The 20038-nt window shown below is 41.7% G+C and overlaps 1 protein-coding gene across 6 annotated transcripts in view; it reads left to right on the top strand.

Moving 5' to 3' along the window:
- Nucleotides 1–19977, top strand: part of LOC127455741 (ATP-binding cassette sub-family C member 5-like) — a 63729-nt gene extending 43752 nt beyond the window's left edge. For all 6 annotated transcript variants that reach the window (XM_051723827.1, XM_051723828.1, XM_051723830.1 and 3 more), the window contains 7 exons: nt 3031–3120; nt 3263–3452; nt 3617–3776; nt 10228–10306; nt 10558–10671; nt 10961–11125; nt 18777–19977. In XM_051723827.1, coding sequence (XP_051579787.1) covers nt 3031–3120; nt 3263–3452; nt 3617–3776; nt 10228–10306; nt 10558–10671; nt 10961–11125; nt 18777–18878 — 900 coding nt within the window. In that variant the 3' untranslated portion in view covers nt 18879–19977. The remainder of the gene's footprint in view (nt 1–3030; nt 3121–3262; nt 3453–3616; nt 3777–10227; nt 10307–10557; nt 10672–10960; nt 11126–18776) is intronic.
- Nucleotides 19978–20038: the final 61 nt, after the last annotated feature.

The following is a 20038-nucleotide window of genomic DNA, read 5'->3' as shown; positions in this document are numbered from 1 at the left end:
TTTGACTTCCGCTATTGATATAGAAAAGCAGGACTAATGCAATGCAGGCAGTGCAGCAAATGCATTTCTCATTGCTGCTTGTCTACACAGAAATTGTCTTGGGCTCATAGCTAGGGTTGCAGCGGTATACCGGTTTCACGGTATACCACGGTATGAAAATTGACGGTTATCATACCATGTTCATTTGCTTAACTTTGGTATTGAGAAAAAAATGCAACCGGATGGAGAATCTCACCTGCGAGTGCACATCTCCTTTACTCCTCGCCTGTTTGTCAGACTCGTCAACTTGCACCGCACACACACATGCAGCGGAGAAAATGTCCGAGAGAAGCGAGGTGAGGGGGTCTGACCATAAGTGAGTGTGTGTGTGTGAGTTAAAGCAGTGTTTCTCATCTGGTGGGTCGCAGGTCTATTCGGACTGGGTCGTGGACAGCAGGGAAAGAACAATGCCATGGTTCTCCCATTGAAGATATTTTGGCGGCCGCCCAAGTGATAGCCTATTTAGCACTGCCGAGGCAGATTTAATGATAACCTCACAATCAGCTAAAGGCTTCTCATCTGCACTTTCGCACGAGTGTAACGGAACCAGCTTACGATCATGATCTGCTCTTCTCTCTGATGCGCACGTGCAACAACAGGGCTTCCCTCAATATTGTGGAGCGCAGACCTCAAAACTGATGTGACCATTTTCAATTCTAGTGAGACTTTGAGTTTAAAGCGTTACGGAGGAAGTCAGGTCGAACCTCAGTAGGCAGCCCTGACATGCCAAACAGCACTGAGGAGGAAAAGAGCAACACTGTGTTATGTGCTATGTATCACCTTTACACAATTGTTTCACAATTTTACACGAGTAAAAGTAACTTATATTTTGACAAAGTTATAGTTTCATATGAAATAATCTAAAGGTAGAATCTATTAGACCTCATTTTATATCAACAGTGGCATTTTTCAAGATGTGTTTCAGCTAGTATTTATTTTATCATAAATACTATAATTTGTTATTATTATTACTATTATTTAAGACTAGCTACACTGACCTAACCATGGTAATGAGGAGCCTTTCCTCCTGCGTAATATGTCTGTTCTGTTTGAATTATGTTTGAAATTAGGAAACAAACAGGATAATAATGGGCTCATATAAGTAAATATGCTCTTCAATCTTTAAAAGGGGAAGAGAAAACTTCCTGTCGCTTTTGTTGTTGACGTCAACAACAAAAATAATGTTACTTGATGCATGTCCTTGTACTTGAAAACCATGAACAAAACTATGCAACATAAAAGGAAATGCGACCCAGGATACATTAGATACAGGTTATGTTTTTACTATGGTGGGTCGCCACTTGATTTCCAATGTAACATCTGGTCCTGAAGCAAAACCAGTTGAGAACCACTGAGTTAAAGGTACAGACAGGAACAGTCTGGCTGTGCTTTCGCGCACCTACAGTATATGTTAATTGTTAATTAACAATCATAGGACATTACTTTAAAAGCTCACACAGCTGATGTTATTTTTCATTTAGTAGTTAATTTAACATGCTATGCTAACATGTAAACTAACATGCTTTAGTTATATAACATGTTATAGTTGCATGCTATTATTTTATCATGTTTGTAATTTGGTTTATTATTATAATTCTGTTAGCTTTCTGATTTATTCTATTTATTTTATTTATTTTCAGAAGGGAGACTTTTTTTACACATACTTCAATAAAAAAAATTGTTTCAAGTTTCAATTATAATAAAGTGTTTGCTCAAAAAAAAAAAAAAAAAAAAAAAATCTGTTTTCACTCCTTTGTAACTGATAATAGTAATTGTGTAATACCGTATACCGTGAAACCGTGATATTTTCTGAGATGGTTATCATACCTTGAAAATCTCATAGCGTTGCAACCCTACTCATAGCTTGCATTTTTCTCATCTCTTGCAATGTATACACAGCAGACAAGTGAAAGTAGCATTCTGTGCACCTTTGTTTGGCCACATCCACACTAATCTGTTTTTGTTTATAAACTGCATTGCTTTCCAAATATGTGATTCTTGAGATTGTTTTAGAAAGTAACAGTTTCAGTGTGGATTAGGCATAAATGTAGCAAAATCAATGGGCCTCATTCAAGAAACACGAGCAGAACTAATTTTTGTGTAAATCGTTCGTTAAGCCATTCTGATGTAAATTCTTGGATTCATGAATGTTTTCGTATTTTTAAAACATAAGTTGGTACTAACAAAATGTACACTTGCTCCCAATCACGTGTAAATCATGCATAAAACATTAGAACGTGTTGTGTTCTTTCAGGCAAACTGTCATGATGACTACATTTTGATAGTGAAATTCAATTTCAAAAGTACTAAAATTTTATAAAGTAATGAAAAAATGTACTAATAATTAAATGAGTGAATTTAACATTAAAAAATAACAAATTAAAAAAAAGATGAAGAAAAAGCTTTTTCTTTTTAAACAGTAGCCTATACTGAATTTTTCTTTACTGCTTGAATTTATTTTTTGAAAATATAAATTTTTTTCCATATATTTTTCCATATATAAATTTACGCATATATTTTCTAAAGTTTCATGAATGAGGCCCATTGCATGTTCAAATGAAACATATTTATGTGGATGTGGCCTTAGTTCTTTCAGAAAGCTCTAAAGGACAAAAAACAATTAGCGAAACAAACAATATATTACATTTTTGGCACCTTCACCTCATGAGTCATCATCACCTAGCTACAGTGGTAAACAGCTGCCGCTACTACTTACAGTGGTACTCACATTGATGATGGCAATATGCTGCCATTCAGAGCCAAATAATACAATGTGGGACTTGTGGGGGAAGGGAGAATTTAACTTTCAGTCCAAGCAATCGAAACAACTCTAGACCTTTATTGAAGTGTAGGAAACAAATTATTTTTTTTTAAAAAGAGATTGGATAGGGTGACAGTGTCAGTAAACATTAGATCACACAACATGAAGTTAAAGCATTTCCTAAAGGAAGCAGATTGTACCTTACTGAGCATCTCTTTCATCTCTTACAGCTCACTGGATTATTTCAGTTTACTGTTCGCTTGGCCTCTGAGACCGAAGCTCGTTTCACCTCAGTAGAGCGAATCCATCAATACATCAAGGTACTGGTCCCTTATCAGTTTGTGACTGACAGTTCCAAGTTAACATTGAAAACTTATTTTTTGACATCTGTTACACAAATAATTTAGAGAGGATACATTTCAACCTTTGCTTTGTCAAAATACCCCTCTCTCTTTATCATAGTCTCTGTCTCTGGAGGCCCCTGCCAGGGTGAAAAACAAGGCTCCTCCATCTGACTGGCCCCAGGAGGGTGAGATTGTGTTTGATGGAACAGAGATGAGGTACAGAGACAACCTTCCGCTGATACTAAAGAAAGTTTCCTGCACCATTCGACCAAAAGAGAAGATTGGGATTGTGGGACGAACAGGCTCAGGTCAGTCTCTTCTCCTCATGTCTTTTTTGAACAATAAAAAGATCCACTAGGTATTCAACTTTTAGAATTAGTATCTGAATTGGGCCTTTCTTGAAATAGTACTTTGTTAAAGAAAATGAAATGGGAAATATGGGAAATTAAGTTTACATAAAATCTGTCCTCAGGAAAGTCGTCTTTGGGAGTGGTTCTCTACCGGCTGGTTGAACCTTGTGGTGGCTCCATTAAGATTGATGGTGTCAACATCTGTGACATTGGCCTTGCAGATTTGCGCAGCAAACTGTCAATCATTCCTCAGGAGCCAGTGCTTTTCAGTGGTACTGTCAGGTAGGCAGGCTCTCCTTGGACTTAGGACTTATGCTTTATTTCATCTGTATTCCTTAAGGCTTTTTCACATGCCTTCCGTCAAGGCTCTAACGCACCTGTCAACAGGAACATCATGTGCCACTTTCAGTTTATACAAACGAGGTAACTCATTTAAGCTACGAACAAGAAAAAGTCTTGATGATTTATTTGATACATTGCAAAATATTAAAGGACCCATGAAGCATTTTATATCTAAATGTCATGATATGAGTTTGATCCTTCTCTTGAACAGGATCCATCTCTCTTCCATGTTGTTTTGATTTTAGTGCTGGCACCATATATGTAATAGTGCAAAACAGTCTGATTCTGGAAGTAAAAATCCCATTTATTATTTCCATAGAGGAATTGATATTTAACAACAGCCTATAAACCTTTAAAGACAGACGTATCATTAGCTCAGAGGTTGTTAATTGATGCTATACCGGGGGCTGTTTAATGCTTGATTCTTATTTGTTGACAAGCATTTTAAGGTGTGCAATTATTTTCAAGTAAACGCACGGATATGATGAAGTTCCAGGTCTTGACCGCATCACGGTTCCATATCACTTCGCTATTGCTCTCCCTCACGCTCCTTTCGCTCTCATCTCACCCATACTCACAAACGCTGAAACACAAGCATACGCACAAACACACACAGATACTTGAGTCGCGACAAAAAAAATAGAGTGTTGATGTCAACACACCACTGCAACTTCATCAATACAATAGTTTCTATACTATTTGAAATACCTTTTTATATTTATGGAATGCACTCTCACGCTCTCCCTCTTTTACGTTCTCATATGTGGACGCACACACACTCACGAGTCGCACACATTGCGCACAAACGCTTGATGTCAGCGGACACCCGCGACTTAATAAAACAGTTGTGTAGCAACATGAAAGCTATGTACAAGAATGGGGATACTCGCTGCTGCTGAGAAGTATAGTTAAAGTTGCATCTTGGCGATTTGAAGCGATGTTACTGCTGATGAGACCCCCAGCAAACACAGGTAATAATGCCACATTCGATCTCTCTGTTTTCTTTCTCTCTCGCTCACACACACACACACACACACACACACACACACACACACACAGACAATACCTTGCTACTCTGTTAAGTGCTTAGCAGCGCAAGCCTTCGTTCCATTTTCTAAAGTGACATTTTTTTAACTAGCAATGAAGGCTTGGACTGTATCAAAGCAAGACGATGAATCTGTGGCGGAAGAAAGTAGCTCCACTCACAAGCGTTTTGGGTACGAAAATCAGAAAATGTCTCGAGATAAAATCCTGAACGATGTCTTAAGGTGTGGTAACCATGGTATAAGTGGAATAATTGACTCTGATCTGTTGAATTATTGAAAAATAATGCAAACCCGAGGTGTAATGGCCATTCTGCTACACGTCATGACCGCATTAGCACCTCGGGTGTGCATTATTTTTCAATAATTCAGTGGTCCGTTGTCAATTATTCCTTACGTAAATGCTTCTGTTGTTATACAATTCCCTTGTTTTTAATTTGATTAAATCCTTCGTATGCTTAATGGGATTGTAGTTCATTCCCTCCTTAAAAACATCTTGTATCTTTTCTCAAATGCTTTGTTGCTCAATCAAAAATTGTATGTTGTGATTCATCTCAGAGCTGGCTGCTTAGTGCTCATGGCTTAGAACTCTTTTATGAAGAATTTTATGAAATCACTATGGAATGTATTAATGGGAAAAATATTTCCGGAACCAAGGCAGCTGAAAAAGTGGGCCAGCACTGTTAAACCTTATACGAATTGCCCAGTAATCATTGGCTGTGCTTTAAAGGTCAGTGGTGTATGGGACCAAAGTTCAAATTTTTTGCACTGTGAGTGTCACGTTTTAATGCTTGACCTGGACGCAATGCGGCGGTAGGTTGTTAGATGCTTCGTGCCATAGAATTTAATGATCAATCATTGTGTTACGTTGACGTGAGTCATGTGAAAGGGCCTTAATGCATCCATCCATCCATCCATTTTCTCCCGCTTATCCGGGTCCGGGTCACAGGGCAGCAGTCTGAGCAGGGATACCCAGACCTCCATCTCTCCAGTCACTTCAGCCAGCTCTCCCGGGAGAATACCGAGGCGTTACCAGGCCAGCCTAGAGATATAATCTCTCCAGCTTGTCCTGGGTCTGCCCGGGGTCTCCTCCCAGATGGACATGACCGGAATACCTCTACAGGGAGGTGTCCGGGGGGCATCCTAGAAAGATGTCCGAACCACCTCAACTGGCTCCTTTCGATACGGAGGAGCAGCAGCTCTACTTTGAGCCCTTCCCGAATGTCCGAGCTCCTTACCCTATCTCAAAGGCTGAGGCCAGACGCCCTACGAAGGAAATTCACTTCCGACGCTTGTATCTGCGATCTTATCCTTTCGGTCACTACCCAACAGTGTTGGGTGTAATGCATTACTAAGTAATTAATTACTGTAATTACTTTTTAATTGAAAAAAGTATGAGATTACTCTGAATATTTCAGTAATTTAATTACAGTTACTTCTGATGTAATTGTGTTCAATACTGTATAGACTATAGAGCAATTCTATATAAAACAATATTAAATTTAAAATCGAAATGTAATGTCTTATGTTAAAATGTATGTTTTCTAATTAAATGCAGCCCCCTTAAATTCTTTGGCCAGTTCATGAATAATTTATTTAATTTTATATTATTTATTTGAAAGAATAAAAAGAAAAATTTCATGTCTATCCTTGTATTTTTCATCTGGTCGAGGTTGATAAGGGTTTTAGAAAGTAATTTAGTAATAAGTAATGCAGTTACTTTTCAGTCAGAGTAATTAGTACAGTAATCTAATTACACTGTAGAAGATGTAATTAGTAGTTAGTAATTAATTACTTTTTTAGAGTAATTTACTGTGGCAGACTTTGCCTTCCCTACCAAGGAGGAAGTGAGAACCGGAGTGAACAATCAGCAGAACTTTAATTTGACATAAAAAGCTGAACTGAAATATAATGACACACACACACAGGCATGAGTGTCTCTCTCCCTCTCCCGGCTGATTGAGCTGATTCAGCATCGGGCACACACCCTCACGGCCCAGCCAAGCCCTCCTCCTCATCACACTCCTCTACCGCCCGATATGAGCTGGGGAAACCTCCTTCCCTGCCTCTTTGGACTCTGGGAGAGATGAGGGGAGGGAGAGGGGAGAGGGATAGAGCAGGGGAGGGACAGAGAAAGAGAGAGAAAAAAACACTCCAGTCCCCAACCATGCTGCCATTCGGTTCTCGGCCAGCTGGGCAGCGGTCCTCCACGACGCCAGGCGATGGCATTGGACCTCACCTCGTGGCAGACGGCAGCAAGCTCCCCCACCCCCTGGTGGACGGTAGCGGCACCTCCGCCCTCTGGCGTCCGGCAGCGGTCTTCCGCTTCCTGGCGGACGGCATCAAGCTCACTTGCCCCCTGGCGGACAGCATCAGCTCCTTCATTTCTTGGCGGACAGCAGCGGACTCCTGCCTTCGGTCGAACCACTCCAGTACCACCGTATTATACTTCCTCATTGTCGTGATCCTTCCCCAGCAGCGTGGGCTTTTTAGATGGCGCGCCTTCCTCCTATCCCAGGTTTCAGCACCACTGTGGTAGACTCTGCCTTCCCTACCAAGGAAGAAGCGAGAACCAGAGTGAACAATCAACAGAACTTTAATTTGACATAAAACGCTGAACTGAAACATAATGACACACACACACAGGCATGAGTGTCTCTCTCTCTCAATGGCGTCCTCGGCTCCTCTTTATCCCTCTCCCAGCTGATTCAGCGCCAGGCGCACACCCTCGCAGCCCAGCCAAGCCCTCCTCCTCATCACAGCTACCCAAAGCTCGTAACCATAGGAGAGGGTAGAAACGTAGATCGACTGGTATATTTACCTTGCCTTCAGGTTCAGCTCTCTCTTCACCACGACTGATCGGTACAATGCCTGCATAACTGCTGACGCTGCACCGATCCGTCTGTCGATTTCACGCTCTATTCTTCCATCACTCTTGAATAAGACCCCAAGATACTTGAACTCCTCCACCTGGGGCAGCCACTCATCTCCAACATGAAGAGGGTACTCTAACCTTTTCCAGCTGAGGACCATGGACTTGGATTGGAGGTGCTGATCCTCATTCTTGCCGCTTCAGACTCAGCTGCAAACTGTCCCAATAAACACTGGAGGGCACTACACGATGAAGCCAACAGGACCACATCATCTGCAAAATGCAGGGATGCAATTATGAGGTCACTGAATTGGACCCCTTCCACCCCTTGGCTGCACCTAGAAATTCTATCCATAAAAATTATGAACAGAACCGGTGACAAGGGGCAACCCTGGTGGAGTCCAACATTCACTGGTAACAAGTTTGACTTACTGCCTGCAGTGCAAACCAAACTCTTGCTCCGGTCATAAAGGGACTGTATGGCTCTTAGCAGCAAGCCCGATGCCCCATACTCCCGAAGCACCCAACACAGATTTCCTCTCGGGACACGGTCGTATGCCTTTTCCAAGTCCACAAAACACATGTAGACTGGTTTGGCAAACTCCCATGATCCCTCCAATATTCTTGAGTGGGTAAAAAGTTGGTCCAATGTTCCACGCCCAGGACGGAATCCGCATTTTTCCTCCTGAATCCAAGGTTCAACCACCAGCTGAACCCTTCTTTCCAGCACCCAAGCATAGGCTTCTTTCCACCACCCCAGTTTGCCAATCCAAGGGTACCGTACTCCCTTCCACGCAATGTTGAAAAGGCGTGTCAACAAAGACAACCCAACAACATCCAGAGCCTTCATATATTCTGGGTAAATCTCATCCACCCAGGAGCCCTGCCACTGAGGAGTTTATTGACTACCTCAATGACCTCAGCAACTGTGATGGGCAAGTCCTCCTTAGAGTCCTCTGACACTGCATCCTCCCCAGAAGGCGTGTCGGCAGGGTTCAGGAGGTCCTCAATGTGTTCTCTCCACTGCCCATCTATATCCCCAGTTGAGGTCAGCAGCCCCCCCCCGCTGTACATAGCATGGGCAGAGAACTGCTCCCCCCCCCCGAGCTGCCTGAAGTTTGCCAGAATCTCTTCAAGACCGACTGGAATTCTCTTTCCATGGCCTCTCCAAACTCCTCCCATGCCCGAGTTTTTGCTTCAGCAACTATACGAGCAGTGTACCGCTTGGCCTGCCGGTACCAGGGAAGCCTATACGTTTGGGCTTCTCAGGTCTCCTCAGGTCTCCTCGGCATCTTCCCCTGTCATCTGATCAAACTCACCACCAGGTAGTGATCAGTTGATAGCTCAGCTCCTCTCTTCACCCGAGTGTCCAAGACATATGGTTGCAGGTCTGATGATACGATTACAAAATCGGTCATCGACCTGCGGCCTAGGGTGTCCTGGTGCCAAGTGCACTTATGTGCACCCTTATGCTTAAACATGGTGTTTGTTATGGACAAACTGTGATTAGCACAGAAGTCCAATAACAAAACACCACTCTGGTTCACCCACATGGGCGTTGAAGTCCCCCAGAAGAACAACGTAGTCTCCAACGGGGTGCCTTCCAACACCCCACCCAAGGACTCCAAGAAGGATGGATACTCTGAACTGGTGTTTGGCACATAAGCACAAACAACCGTCACAGTCCAACCTCCAATACGGAGCCTCATGGAGGCGACCCGCTCATTCACGCTCGAACCCCAACGTAGAAGCGCCAAACCGCGGGGCTATAAGAAAGCCCACACCTGCCTGACGCCTCACCCCAGGGGCAACTCCAGAGTAAGACAGAGTCCAGTCTCTCTCCAGAAGTTTGGTTCCAGAGCCCAAGCTGTGTGTGGAGGTAAGCCCAACTATATATAACCAGTACATCACTATCTCCCACACCAGTGAGGTTACGTTCCATGTTCCAAGAGCCAGCTTCGGTAAACTAGGATCGGTCCGCCAAGGTCCCTGCCATCGACTGCCGCCTGATCCACATTGCACCGGACCCTTATGTCTCCTGCCGCGGGTGGTGAGTGCACAGCTGGGTGGTCCCATTTTGCTCCTTCAGGCTGTGCCCGGCCGGGCCCCATGGGTGAAGGCCCGACCACCAGGCGCTCGCCAACTAGCTCCCTCCCCAGGCCTGGCTCCAGGGCGGGGCCCCAGTTTCCCTATTCCGGGTGAGGTTTCTGGTTCCTTGTTGTTGAAACTCATAGGGTCCACTCTGTCCACTCACCCAGACCAATTTGCCTTGAGAGACCCTACCAGGGGCAATTGCCCCAGACAACATAGCTCCTGGGCTCATTGAGGCACCCAAACCCCTCTACCACGGTAAGGTGATGATTCACAGAGGGGGCATCCTCAGAGTGTTTTGCATAAATGTATTTATTTGTAACTTACATATTTTCTTCATATACAGTATAGTGAGGAATTTTTCTGTTGTGTTCTCCTCAAACAGATCCAACCTGGATCCATTTAACCAGTATTCAGAAGATCTAATCTGGGATGCCCTGGAGAGGACACACATGAAAGAATGTGTAAGAGAATGCACCAAAAGTCAAAGCGACATTCCATGTATAGCATTTCCAGGCAAAATAGTTTCAGGTTGCAAGTTCTATTACATACCACCTTCTTATGTTGTCTCTCACACATAAGTGCAAGTATGACAACTCTGATTTAGTCTTAGTTTACTCATTTTTTTTCTTCCCTCCATCTTTTCACTGTCTCTGTCATTTTTCCGACAGCTTTGAATCTCTATAATTCAATGTCTTGTGTCTCTGTTGTTCAGGTGTCTCAGCTGCCCCTAAAGCTGGAGTCCGAGGTGGTTGAAAATGGAGAGAACTTCTCTGTTGGTGAGAGGCAGCTGCTCTGTGTGGCCAGAGTTCTTCTGAGACAGTGCAAGGTGAGTTTTATCAGAGACTCTGGTTTACCCTCCCACCTACACCAACAGCATCTCTTGTTTTGTAAGCCTGACTTTGATCTTGTCCATGAGAGAGAGCCAGTGGGAATTAGCAGATAACGCAGAACAGATTTTGTCCCATTTATCCAGGGCTGCATTTCCCAAATGCCTCGTAAGCCTAAGTAGAACCTAGAAACCATTGACGCTAATGGTCAATACGATCAACTTAAACTCGCGATGCTGTTGAGAAACGCAGCCTGGGTCATCTACTTTGTTTCCTCCCAATTTTTAGATCTTGATCCTGGATGAGGCCACTGCGGCCATGGACACAGAGACTGATTGTTTAATTCAGGAGACGATTCGTAATGCTTTCCAGGACTGCACCACTCTGACTATTGCACACAGACTGCAAACGGTGCTCAGCTGTGACCGTATCATGGTGCTCAATCAGGGCCAGGTAAAATGCACGTCTAATTACTTCTTTTTATGAAACCGGGTACGGCGCGAGACTCACCTTTGTGGTGGTAGCTCGTGAAAGGATCAGTGGCACGCTCCTTCCCTCCGTAGTGCTAGGGTCAACTCCTTGGGCAAGAGTGATTAACCCTTGAGCCCCCCATACTTGGGTCATAATTATGGATAGATTTTTTTTTTTTTCTCTTTTGTACATGAGCATTTCCATTTTAATATACCATCACTGCCTACTTCTCCATAAGGACCCTTAGTAAGTAAAATCCTTGCATCCCTCTGCTACTCGTAAATTGCGACAAAAGAGGGCAACTTGTTCGCTGTGAGTTGCGACCTGTGTCGGTGGAGGAAGAGATCCTGGTTCCTGAAAAATGTGGTTTGCTGCAGCTTCCACTATTTCAACACTGTGCTTTGGCTCCAACTTCACCTAGACGGGAGATTGGAAAGGCCTGATCCAATCAATCGGCTGGTCAAGACATGTCAGATCAAATCAAATCACATTTATTGTCACACAGCCATATACACAAGTGCAATGGTGTGTGAAATTCTTGGGTGCAGTTCCGATCAACATAGCAGTCGTGACAGTGATGAGACATATACCAATTTACAATAACATCAAATTAACACAACACAATTTAAAGTCTAATATACACATAATTACACACAACACAATATACAAATAATAACATACACTGTACAGTATACAATACGCACAATATAGATACACATTATTCAATAAAAATAAAAAATAAAAAAGTATATATAGTAGTATATATATAGAATGTACAGTAGGTTGTATTGTACTGTATTGACATTCAGGCTGTCGGTTGATAGTCAGTTGTTAAGAGAGAATATATATAATAATAATATAATTTATGACAGTCCGGTGTGAGATATAAGAGTAATAAAGTGCTGTGCTGATGTATTTTGATCGTGGGAGATCAAGAGTTCAGAAGTCTGATTGCTTGGGGGAAGAAGCTGTCATGGAGTCGGCTGGTGCGGGTCCTGATGGTGCAATACCGCCTGCCTGATGGTAGCATTGAGAACAGCCCATGGCTCGGGTGGCTGGAGTCTCTGATGATCCTCCGAGCTTTTTTCACACATTGCCTTGTATATATTTCCTGGAGGGAGGGAAGCTCACCTCCAATGATGTGTCTGGCAGTTCGCACCACCCTTTGCAATGCTTTGCGGTTGTGAGCTGTGCTATTGCTGTACCAGGCGGAGATGCAGCCAGTCAGGATGCTCTCTACAGTGCAGGTGTAAGAACCGTGTGAGGATGTGGCGGTTCATTCCAAACTTCCTTAGCCGTCTCAGGAAGAAGAGGCGCTGATGAACCTTCTTCACAACGACTTCAGTGTGAATGGACCATGTGAGTTCCTCAGTGATGTGGACACCCAGCAACTTGAAGCTGCTGACTCTCTCCACTGGTGCTCCATTGATGGTGATGGGACTGTGTTCTCTGTCTTTTCTTCTGAAGTCCACCACAAGCTCCTTTGTCTTACTGACGTTGAGGGAGAGGTTGTGCTCCTGACACCAGTGTGTCAGAGTGTGCACCTCCTCTCTGTAGGCTGTTATACTATGCATGACCTGGTTATACTATGCGATGTTTACATCAGCAATCATTTTAGTATCCCCAAAAGGCGTTGGCTAAGGGTCAATTGAGTAGATGGAACATCACCTGTTCTTTGTGCTCGAGTATATATCCATATATCCCTGGTGCATAATCTGCAGGATTTCCGCCGCTCTGTGTATACCCCTGTTGGGCTCCAAAGAGGGTGGGGAGTAGAGATAATGAATCATAATACACTAACCATGGCTACCAAACAGACATCCAAAAAATGACCTTTAGACCTGGACATGGACTGTACTTCTGAGAATCAGTGTGCTCCTACATCTAACAATGAAGATTGGCCAAAATTTATAATTATTGAATCGACATTATCAGATACGCCAATTATAAAGCTATCTCCTTTCGCCATTCACAAGGGCATTGCAGGAATAGCTGGTACCATCAAAGAAGTGAAGAAACTGCGATCTGGACAAATTCTAGTGGAATGTTGCAAAAAGGCTAATGTGGAAAATCTTCTGCGTGCCAATTTGTTTGCTGGAGTTGAGATAAAGACTTCTCCACATCCAACACTCAACTACAGCAAAGGAGTGATTCGCATGAGAGAATTGGATGAAGTAGATGAAGAAGAGATTGCTTTTGAACTTAAATCTCAAGGAGTGATGTTTGTGAAAAGAGTAATCAAAAGAGAGGACTGAACTATCAAAACTGGCACTTACATTATTACCTTCAATAAACCTCAACCTCCAGAAAGAATAAAAATCGGTGTGTAGAGACGAGGAGGGCGGGGCCGGGCTGGAATGACGCACACCCGCTCCCCAATCAGCCTGATGGGGCGCGCAAGGGATAAATGCGGCCAGGGACGACAGTTCGAGAGAGAGAGAATTACAGGCAGCTGCCCTGTGTGTGGATATGTTTGTGTGTTTTTGGTTAAGTTGACCATTAAACTATTATTTATATTCTCAAGCCAGTTCTCGCCTCCTCCTTTCCCTCCAACCCCTTTACAGAGTGTTTCAGTGGATCTTTTTGTACCAAACCCACTGAGATATTTTAACTGTCAAAAGTATGGACATGGATCCAACAGCTGCAGGAATAAGCGTATCTTTGGTAATTGTGGTGAAGAGGGTCATGTCAAAGAAAGCTGACAGAAGCCATCCAAATGCTGCTATTGTGCAGGAGAGCATATGGCTACATCGAAAGAATGCTTGATGTGAATTAAAGAGAAAGAAATCCAGAAAATCAGATGAACAAAGAAAATCAGCTATACAGAAGTACGTAAATTGATCTCTGTGATTCCCTCTTTCACTGTAAATAAAACTTTGGCTTCTGTGGTCGAAAAACTTTTCATACAGTGACCTGGTTGCAGGAGGATAAACCACAAACTGTCAGTAACTGTAAATATATACCTCCTCTAAGATAAAAAAAAAAAAATTCAGGAAATGAGTGAAACTACATCAACCCCTACCCAAAAAAAACTTGCATATAGAAAATCTAATTATTAACAAGAACTCTAAAAAAGGTGTATGTTCACAATCAAAAGTATCACAAGATGAAGGTGCAAAGTCAAAAGCAATTAAAGATGTTGAAATGAAAGAGACTGGTCATCGCAGTAGGAGCCACTCACCAAAAGGCAGAAATAGATGAAATATCCCTATTCTCCCAACTTAATTATGGATCACACTATTGTCCAATGGAACTGCCGTGGGCTCAGAGCTAACTTTGCAGAATTGCCACGATTAGCTGCAACTATCAACCCACTTGCCTTTTGTTTACAAGAAACTCAATTGTCAACTGACTCTACCCTCTCTTTTAAAAACGTTACAATTTATTTAGAATTTTTTTTAATCGCCTTTTCTCCCCAATTTGGAATGTCCAATTCCCACTACTTAATAGGTCCTCGTGGTGGCACGGTTACTCACCTCAATCCGGGTGGCAGAGGACTAGTCTCAGTTGCCTCCGCTTCTGAGACAGTCAATCCGTGCATCTTATCACGTGGCTTGTTGTGCATGACACCTCGGAGACTCGCAGCATGTGGAGGCTCATGCTACTCTCCGCGATCCACACACAACTTACCACGCACTCCAGTGAGAGCGAGAACCACTAATCACAACCACAAGGAGGTTACCCCATGTGACTGTACCCTTCCTAGCAACCGGGCCAATTTGGTTGCTTAGGAGACCTGGCTGGAGTCACTCAGCACACCCTGGATTTGAACTCGCGACTCCAGGGGTGGTAATCAGCATCAATACTCGCTGAGCTACCCAGGCCCCCCAAAATGTTACAATTTGTAATTATTTTGGTCCAAACAATAGACGTGCCTCTGGGGGAACTGCTATTTTAATTAGAAATGATGTGATTCACAGTTGCATCTCACTAAATAGCAACCTACAAGTAACAGCAGTACATCTAACCCTCCAGAAGAATATAACTATATGCTTTATATGCATTCCACTGGATATTACTTTTAAGCATCAAGATCTAGACAACCTTGTGGAACAGATTACTCCCCCCTTCATACTCATGGAGGATTTTAACAGACACAATACCTTGTGGGGTAGTAATCAATGTAACACAAAAGGCAAAAGAACTGAGGACTTTATCAACAACCATGCCCTATGCCTTTTAAATGATGGGTCTCAAACCTATTTACACCCTGGACATGGTACCTGTCCTGCAATTGACCTAACTATTTGCCAGCCTGATTTACTACTAGACCTTTCATGGAAAGTATGGAATAACCTTTGAGGAAGTAGTGACCATTTTCCACTAATTTTGACCTTCAATGGAAGAGGAGAAGCATCAAATGTACAGAGATGGCAACTTAAAAAAAGCCAACTGGTATGATTTCCAAACTTTATGTTATGAAAGTTTCAATGCAGTTTCTGAGTGATACGGATCCTATTAAAAATTTTACCAGAATTTTAATTTCCATAGCTAACGATACCATCCCACAAACATAAGCAATACAAAATGAAAACGGCTGCCATGGTTTAATGACAACTGCAGAAAGGCTATAAAAGAGCGAAAGAAAGCTGAAAGAAGATTATTCAGAAGTCCATCAACCGAAAACCTCATTAAAGTCAAAATAAATAGAGCTAAAGCACGTAGAGTAATAAATGAGGCAAAGAAACAACGTTTGAGACAATTTGTGTCCACTTTAATATCAAATACTCTAGTGGAAAAAAGGTCCGGAATCTCATTCAAAGAATGAAGAGTCTGTACAGTGGACCTCAAATTCAACACATTAAATACCAAGGCTCGGTGTAAACAACAAAACAAGAAATTGCAAATATTCTAGCAGAAACTTTTGAAAAGAACTCATCTATTGAGAATTGTCTTCCTGCCTTTCAAACATATCAAGCTCGGGAAGAAAAGAAAGAGGTTAACTTTTCATCTAATAATATGGATCCTTATAATCAACTTTTCACAATGGAAGAGCTGTTGCGGGCCATAAAGAGATCACATGACACTGCCACTGGACTGGACAATATTCACTATCAATTTGTAAAGAATTTACCTCATACTATCCTGTCCTTGCTTTTAAATGTTTTTTAACTCCATATGGGTATTGGGGGATGGTCCATATTCCTGGAAGGAAGCAGAAGATATTCCTATTCCAAAAGCAGGAAAGGATCATAATGATCCTACCAACTACCACCCTATTGCCTTGACAAGTTGTTTATGTAAAACCATGGAGAGAATGGTTAATGAACGTCTGGTATGGATGCTGGAATCACAACATCTTCTAAGTAATGAGCAAGGTGGATTTAGAAAAGGAAGAAGTACTATAGATCACCTCATCAGCCTTGAAAGCTATGTTTGTGATGCTTTTATCAAAAAAGAACATGCTGTTGCTGTCTTCTTTGACTTTGAGAAAGCTTACGATACAACTTGGAAATATTGTATTTTAAATGATTCACATCAACTTGGTTTTAGAGAACGTTTACCCAAGTTTATTGCCAATTTTTATCAAATAGACATTTTAAAGTCAGGGTAGGTAATACCCTCTCTAGCTCACACAAATAAAAGTTAGGAGTTCCTTAAGGAAGCATTTTATCATTGACCCTTTTTAGCATCAGTATAAACAGCATTGCAAAAATCATTGGATCAAAAGTTCACTGCAGCCTTTACGTAGATGTCATTTGTATTTGTTATAGAAGCAAATTCATGAACTATATTGGACGAAAAATCCAGCTAACAATTAATAGAGTCCAGACTTGGTCAGTGTCCAACGGATTCAAGTTTTCAAAGACCAAAACAGCCTGTATGCATTTTTGCCAATTATTTCCTCTCTTCATCAAGACCCAGAGTTATTTATGGATAGAGATCCCATCAAAGTTGTCAAGGAGACCAAATTCCATGGAAATAACCTTGGAAAGTAAATTGTCTTTTATCCCTCATATAAAGATTTTAAAGGATAAATGTTTTAAAGCCATGGATATTTTAAAGGTTTTAGCAAAGACGAAGTGGGGAGCAGAAAGCTCGGTTCTGCTAAACTTTTACAGAATGCTGATCAGATCACCTTTGGACTATGGAAGCATAGTGTATGGCTCAGCCAAGAAATCATATATCCAGCTTTTGGACACAGTTCACCATCAAGGCATACATTTGGCACGTGAGGCCTTCAGAACATCACCGAAGTCTGTATGTAAAGTCTAATGAACTTTCTCTGGAGAACAGACGCCTCAAATTAGCCCTTCAATACACAACAATGTTGAGGACTAACAAAGAATATCCAGCCTTTCTTGCAATTTTTTCACCCAAATATTCACGTCTGTATGAGAGTAAACCAAGGTATATTCGACCTCCTGGATTATGAATTAAACCTCATCTAGTCAACCTAAAAGCTGATTTAAGTATACTGGAACAGACACACTATTGCAATATTCCTCCCTGGAACCTCAATAATCCTGAAAAATAATCCTAGATTTAACAAGAAACCAAAAATCCCAAACCCATCTGAATGAATATGTGCAACAACTACTATTTATCAGAGTGATTTTTCCATCACATACCTATATATACAGATGGATGAAAGTCTGGAGATCATGTGTCGGCTGCTTTTGCGATCATTCACCAAAAGAGTGGAATAAGGATCCCCAATCAAACTAAATTTTTTACAGCAGAGGCCAATGCTATCATTTTAGCTCTGGATTACATTAAGACCACACAACAGAGGCATTTCTTAATAATAACAGATTCAAAATCTTGTCTTCAAGCTCTTGCGTAACTCAAAAATGACCATCCAGCTCTTGTAAAGATTTTAATCAAACTGTCAGCTCTGGAGGCTCCGAATTTTAATATAGGCTTTTGTTGGGTACCTGGCCATTGTGGAATACCAGAAAAGGAACAAGCAGACTCTGCTGCTAAAGAAGCACTCTCGACAGATCTTTAAAAAATGTTCCATACCACCTTCAGACCTCAAACCAACCATAATCTCCTACATCAACAAATGGCAAACTGAATGGGATCAATGCACAACAAACAAACTACAAAAAATCAAACCTGTAGTTGGAATAAGACAGATATTTTACTTGAGCAATCGCTGGGACCAGATCATGTACACCCGTTGCAGAATAGGACATTTCAGATTCACACATAAGTTTTCAATATCAGACGAAGATCCACCATTATGCACCTCATGCCAAAGTTCACTGTCTCTGAAGCATATTTTATTCGATTGTGCTGGTTTTATTTCTTTTAGGAAATTATTTTACACAGCAAACGCTTTTGAATCATTTTTAGAATTTTTATCGAAAATACATTTTAAAAACCTTATATAGGTTTTTAATATTGTACCCAGAAATTTATATTAACTTGTTTTTTGCTATGAAAATAGCCATGGAAGCTGGCATTGCGTTAAATTACAAATTCACTCACTCTTTCTTTTGATGTAAAATCAGTAAAATTTTAGTGAGTTTGTGGTGGTGGGAAGATATCCCAATCTGAAACGCCTTGATAAGTGTAAAAACTGGTTTGTGCTCATGGTTCCTTTGAGCAGATCTGATGGAGGAAGTCCTTTTCTGTGGTCCCTGTGTTATACTGACTCGTAGCCTTTTTCCTTTTTCTGACACAGGTGGTGGAATTCGACGAGCCATCCAAGCTTCTGGCCAATGAAAACTCCCGCTTCTGCGCAATGCTGGCAGCAGTGGAGAACAAAATCTCTGTAAGAGGCTAAAGGATGTCCGAGCCAAGGTTTCACTCCAGAGGACTGAAGGGAACATTCTCCATTAATATTCCAGTCACTGCTGCTTCAATGTTACTCCCTCCTTCAGACCTGTTGGGACCTGGGGAGGGAGATTATTGTATTTCCATGAAACTCATGGGCTGTCATTAGGGGCATGCCTGTTAAGATGTACAACTTGTAAGCTTAAATGGTAAGGTCAACAAACACTGATACTGTAATGATATTTACATAATGGAGGGAGAAATCAGTTTTCATGTAGTTCCATTCATGCAAACTGGTATGTTTTACAGAGTATATATATATCTCTGTTTATAGGAATATATATATTTACAAGGTGGTTGCAGAGTCCTTTTATATTGATTCTACAGGTCTATGTACAGAATGTAATATACATTCAGATGTATCATATTTCATTACTGTTTAATATTTTTTGACAACTTGACCGTCTTCAGTACGTGTAACTGTTGTCTTGTGACTTGAACCCTGAACTCTGGCACAGGTGATGTTGTCCACAGGATGCTGTAATAGCACTATGTAGGTTGGACTCTTAAAGAGAAACAGTGCTGCTTATTCATTGTATCCTTGTTCAGCACACCAAGGATTCAGTTTTATTTAGCTAAGTGGTCTATTTCCACTGTTAACATTTGCTTATACCAAATGTGGTTATTTTTTGGTTTTTAATTTTACGTATGAATGCATATCTCATTTAGGCTTGTTTTTGCACTTTTGCGCTCACAGAGGAGTTCACCTGTAATTTTTATTTTTCCCAAAAGACATGCTTGTCAAGCATAATCTTAATGGACCAAATTTCCTAGAATGGGCCTTTTGTTTTGTGTGCTACATTGTTTATCACATCAGTGGTGCAACGAGATCACATTGAATGGAACTCCTGTATCAGGTTGTGACTGTTATCTGTGGTCTGCATGAAGAGAAATTTAATTTCGAAAAAGCCCTCTCATCAGACCCTGCGAAATTGTTTGTTATTTTCCGTTACTTTTCATAGCCTTACCATGATTTCTTAATTGCCTTGTGAAAAGGGTGGAATGAGAGGAGGAGAGAGCACAGTCTCAATAAAGTTATTTTAGGTTTAGTCTGTCTGTGTTTCTGGTATACTTGGAGGGGATTGACAGTAATGAACAGTGATGACAGAG

The sequence above is a fragment of the Myxocyprinus asiaticus genome, chromosome 18 (assembly GCF_019703515.2).
Source record: "Myxocyprinus asiaticus isolate MX2 ecotype Aquarium Trade chromosome 18, UBuf_Myxa_2, whole genome shotgun sequence".
Taxonomy (NCBI): domain Eukaryota; kingdom Metazoa; phylum Chordata; class Actinopteri; order Cypriniformes; family Catostomidae; genus Myxocyprinus; species Myxocyprinus asiaticus.
This window is presented reverse-complemented; position numbering and strand designations above follow the sequence as displayed.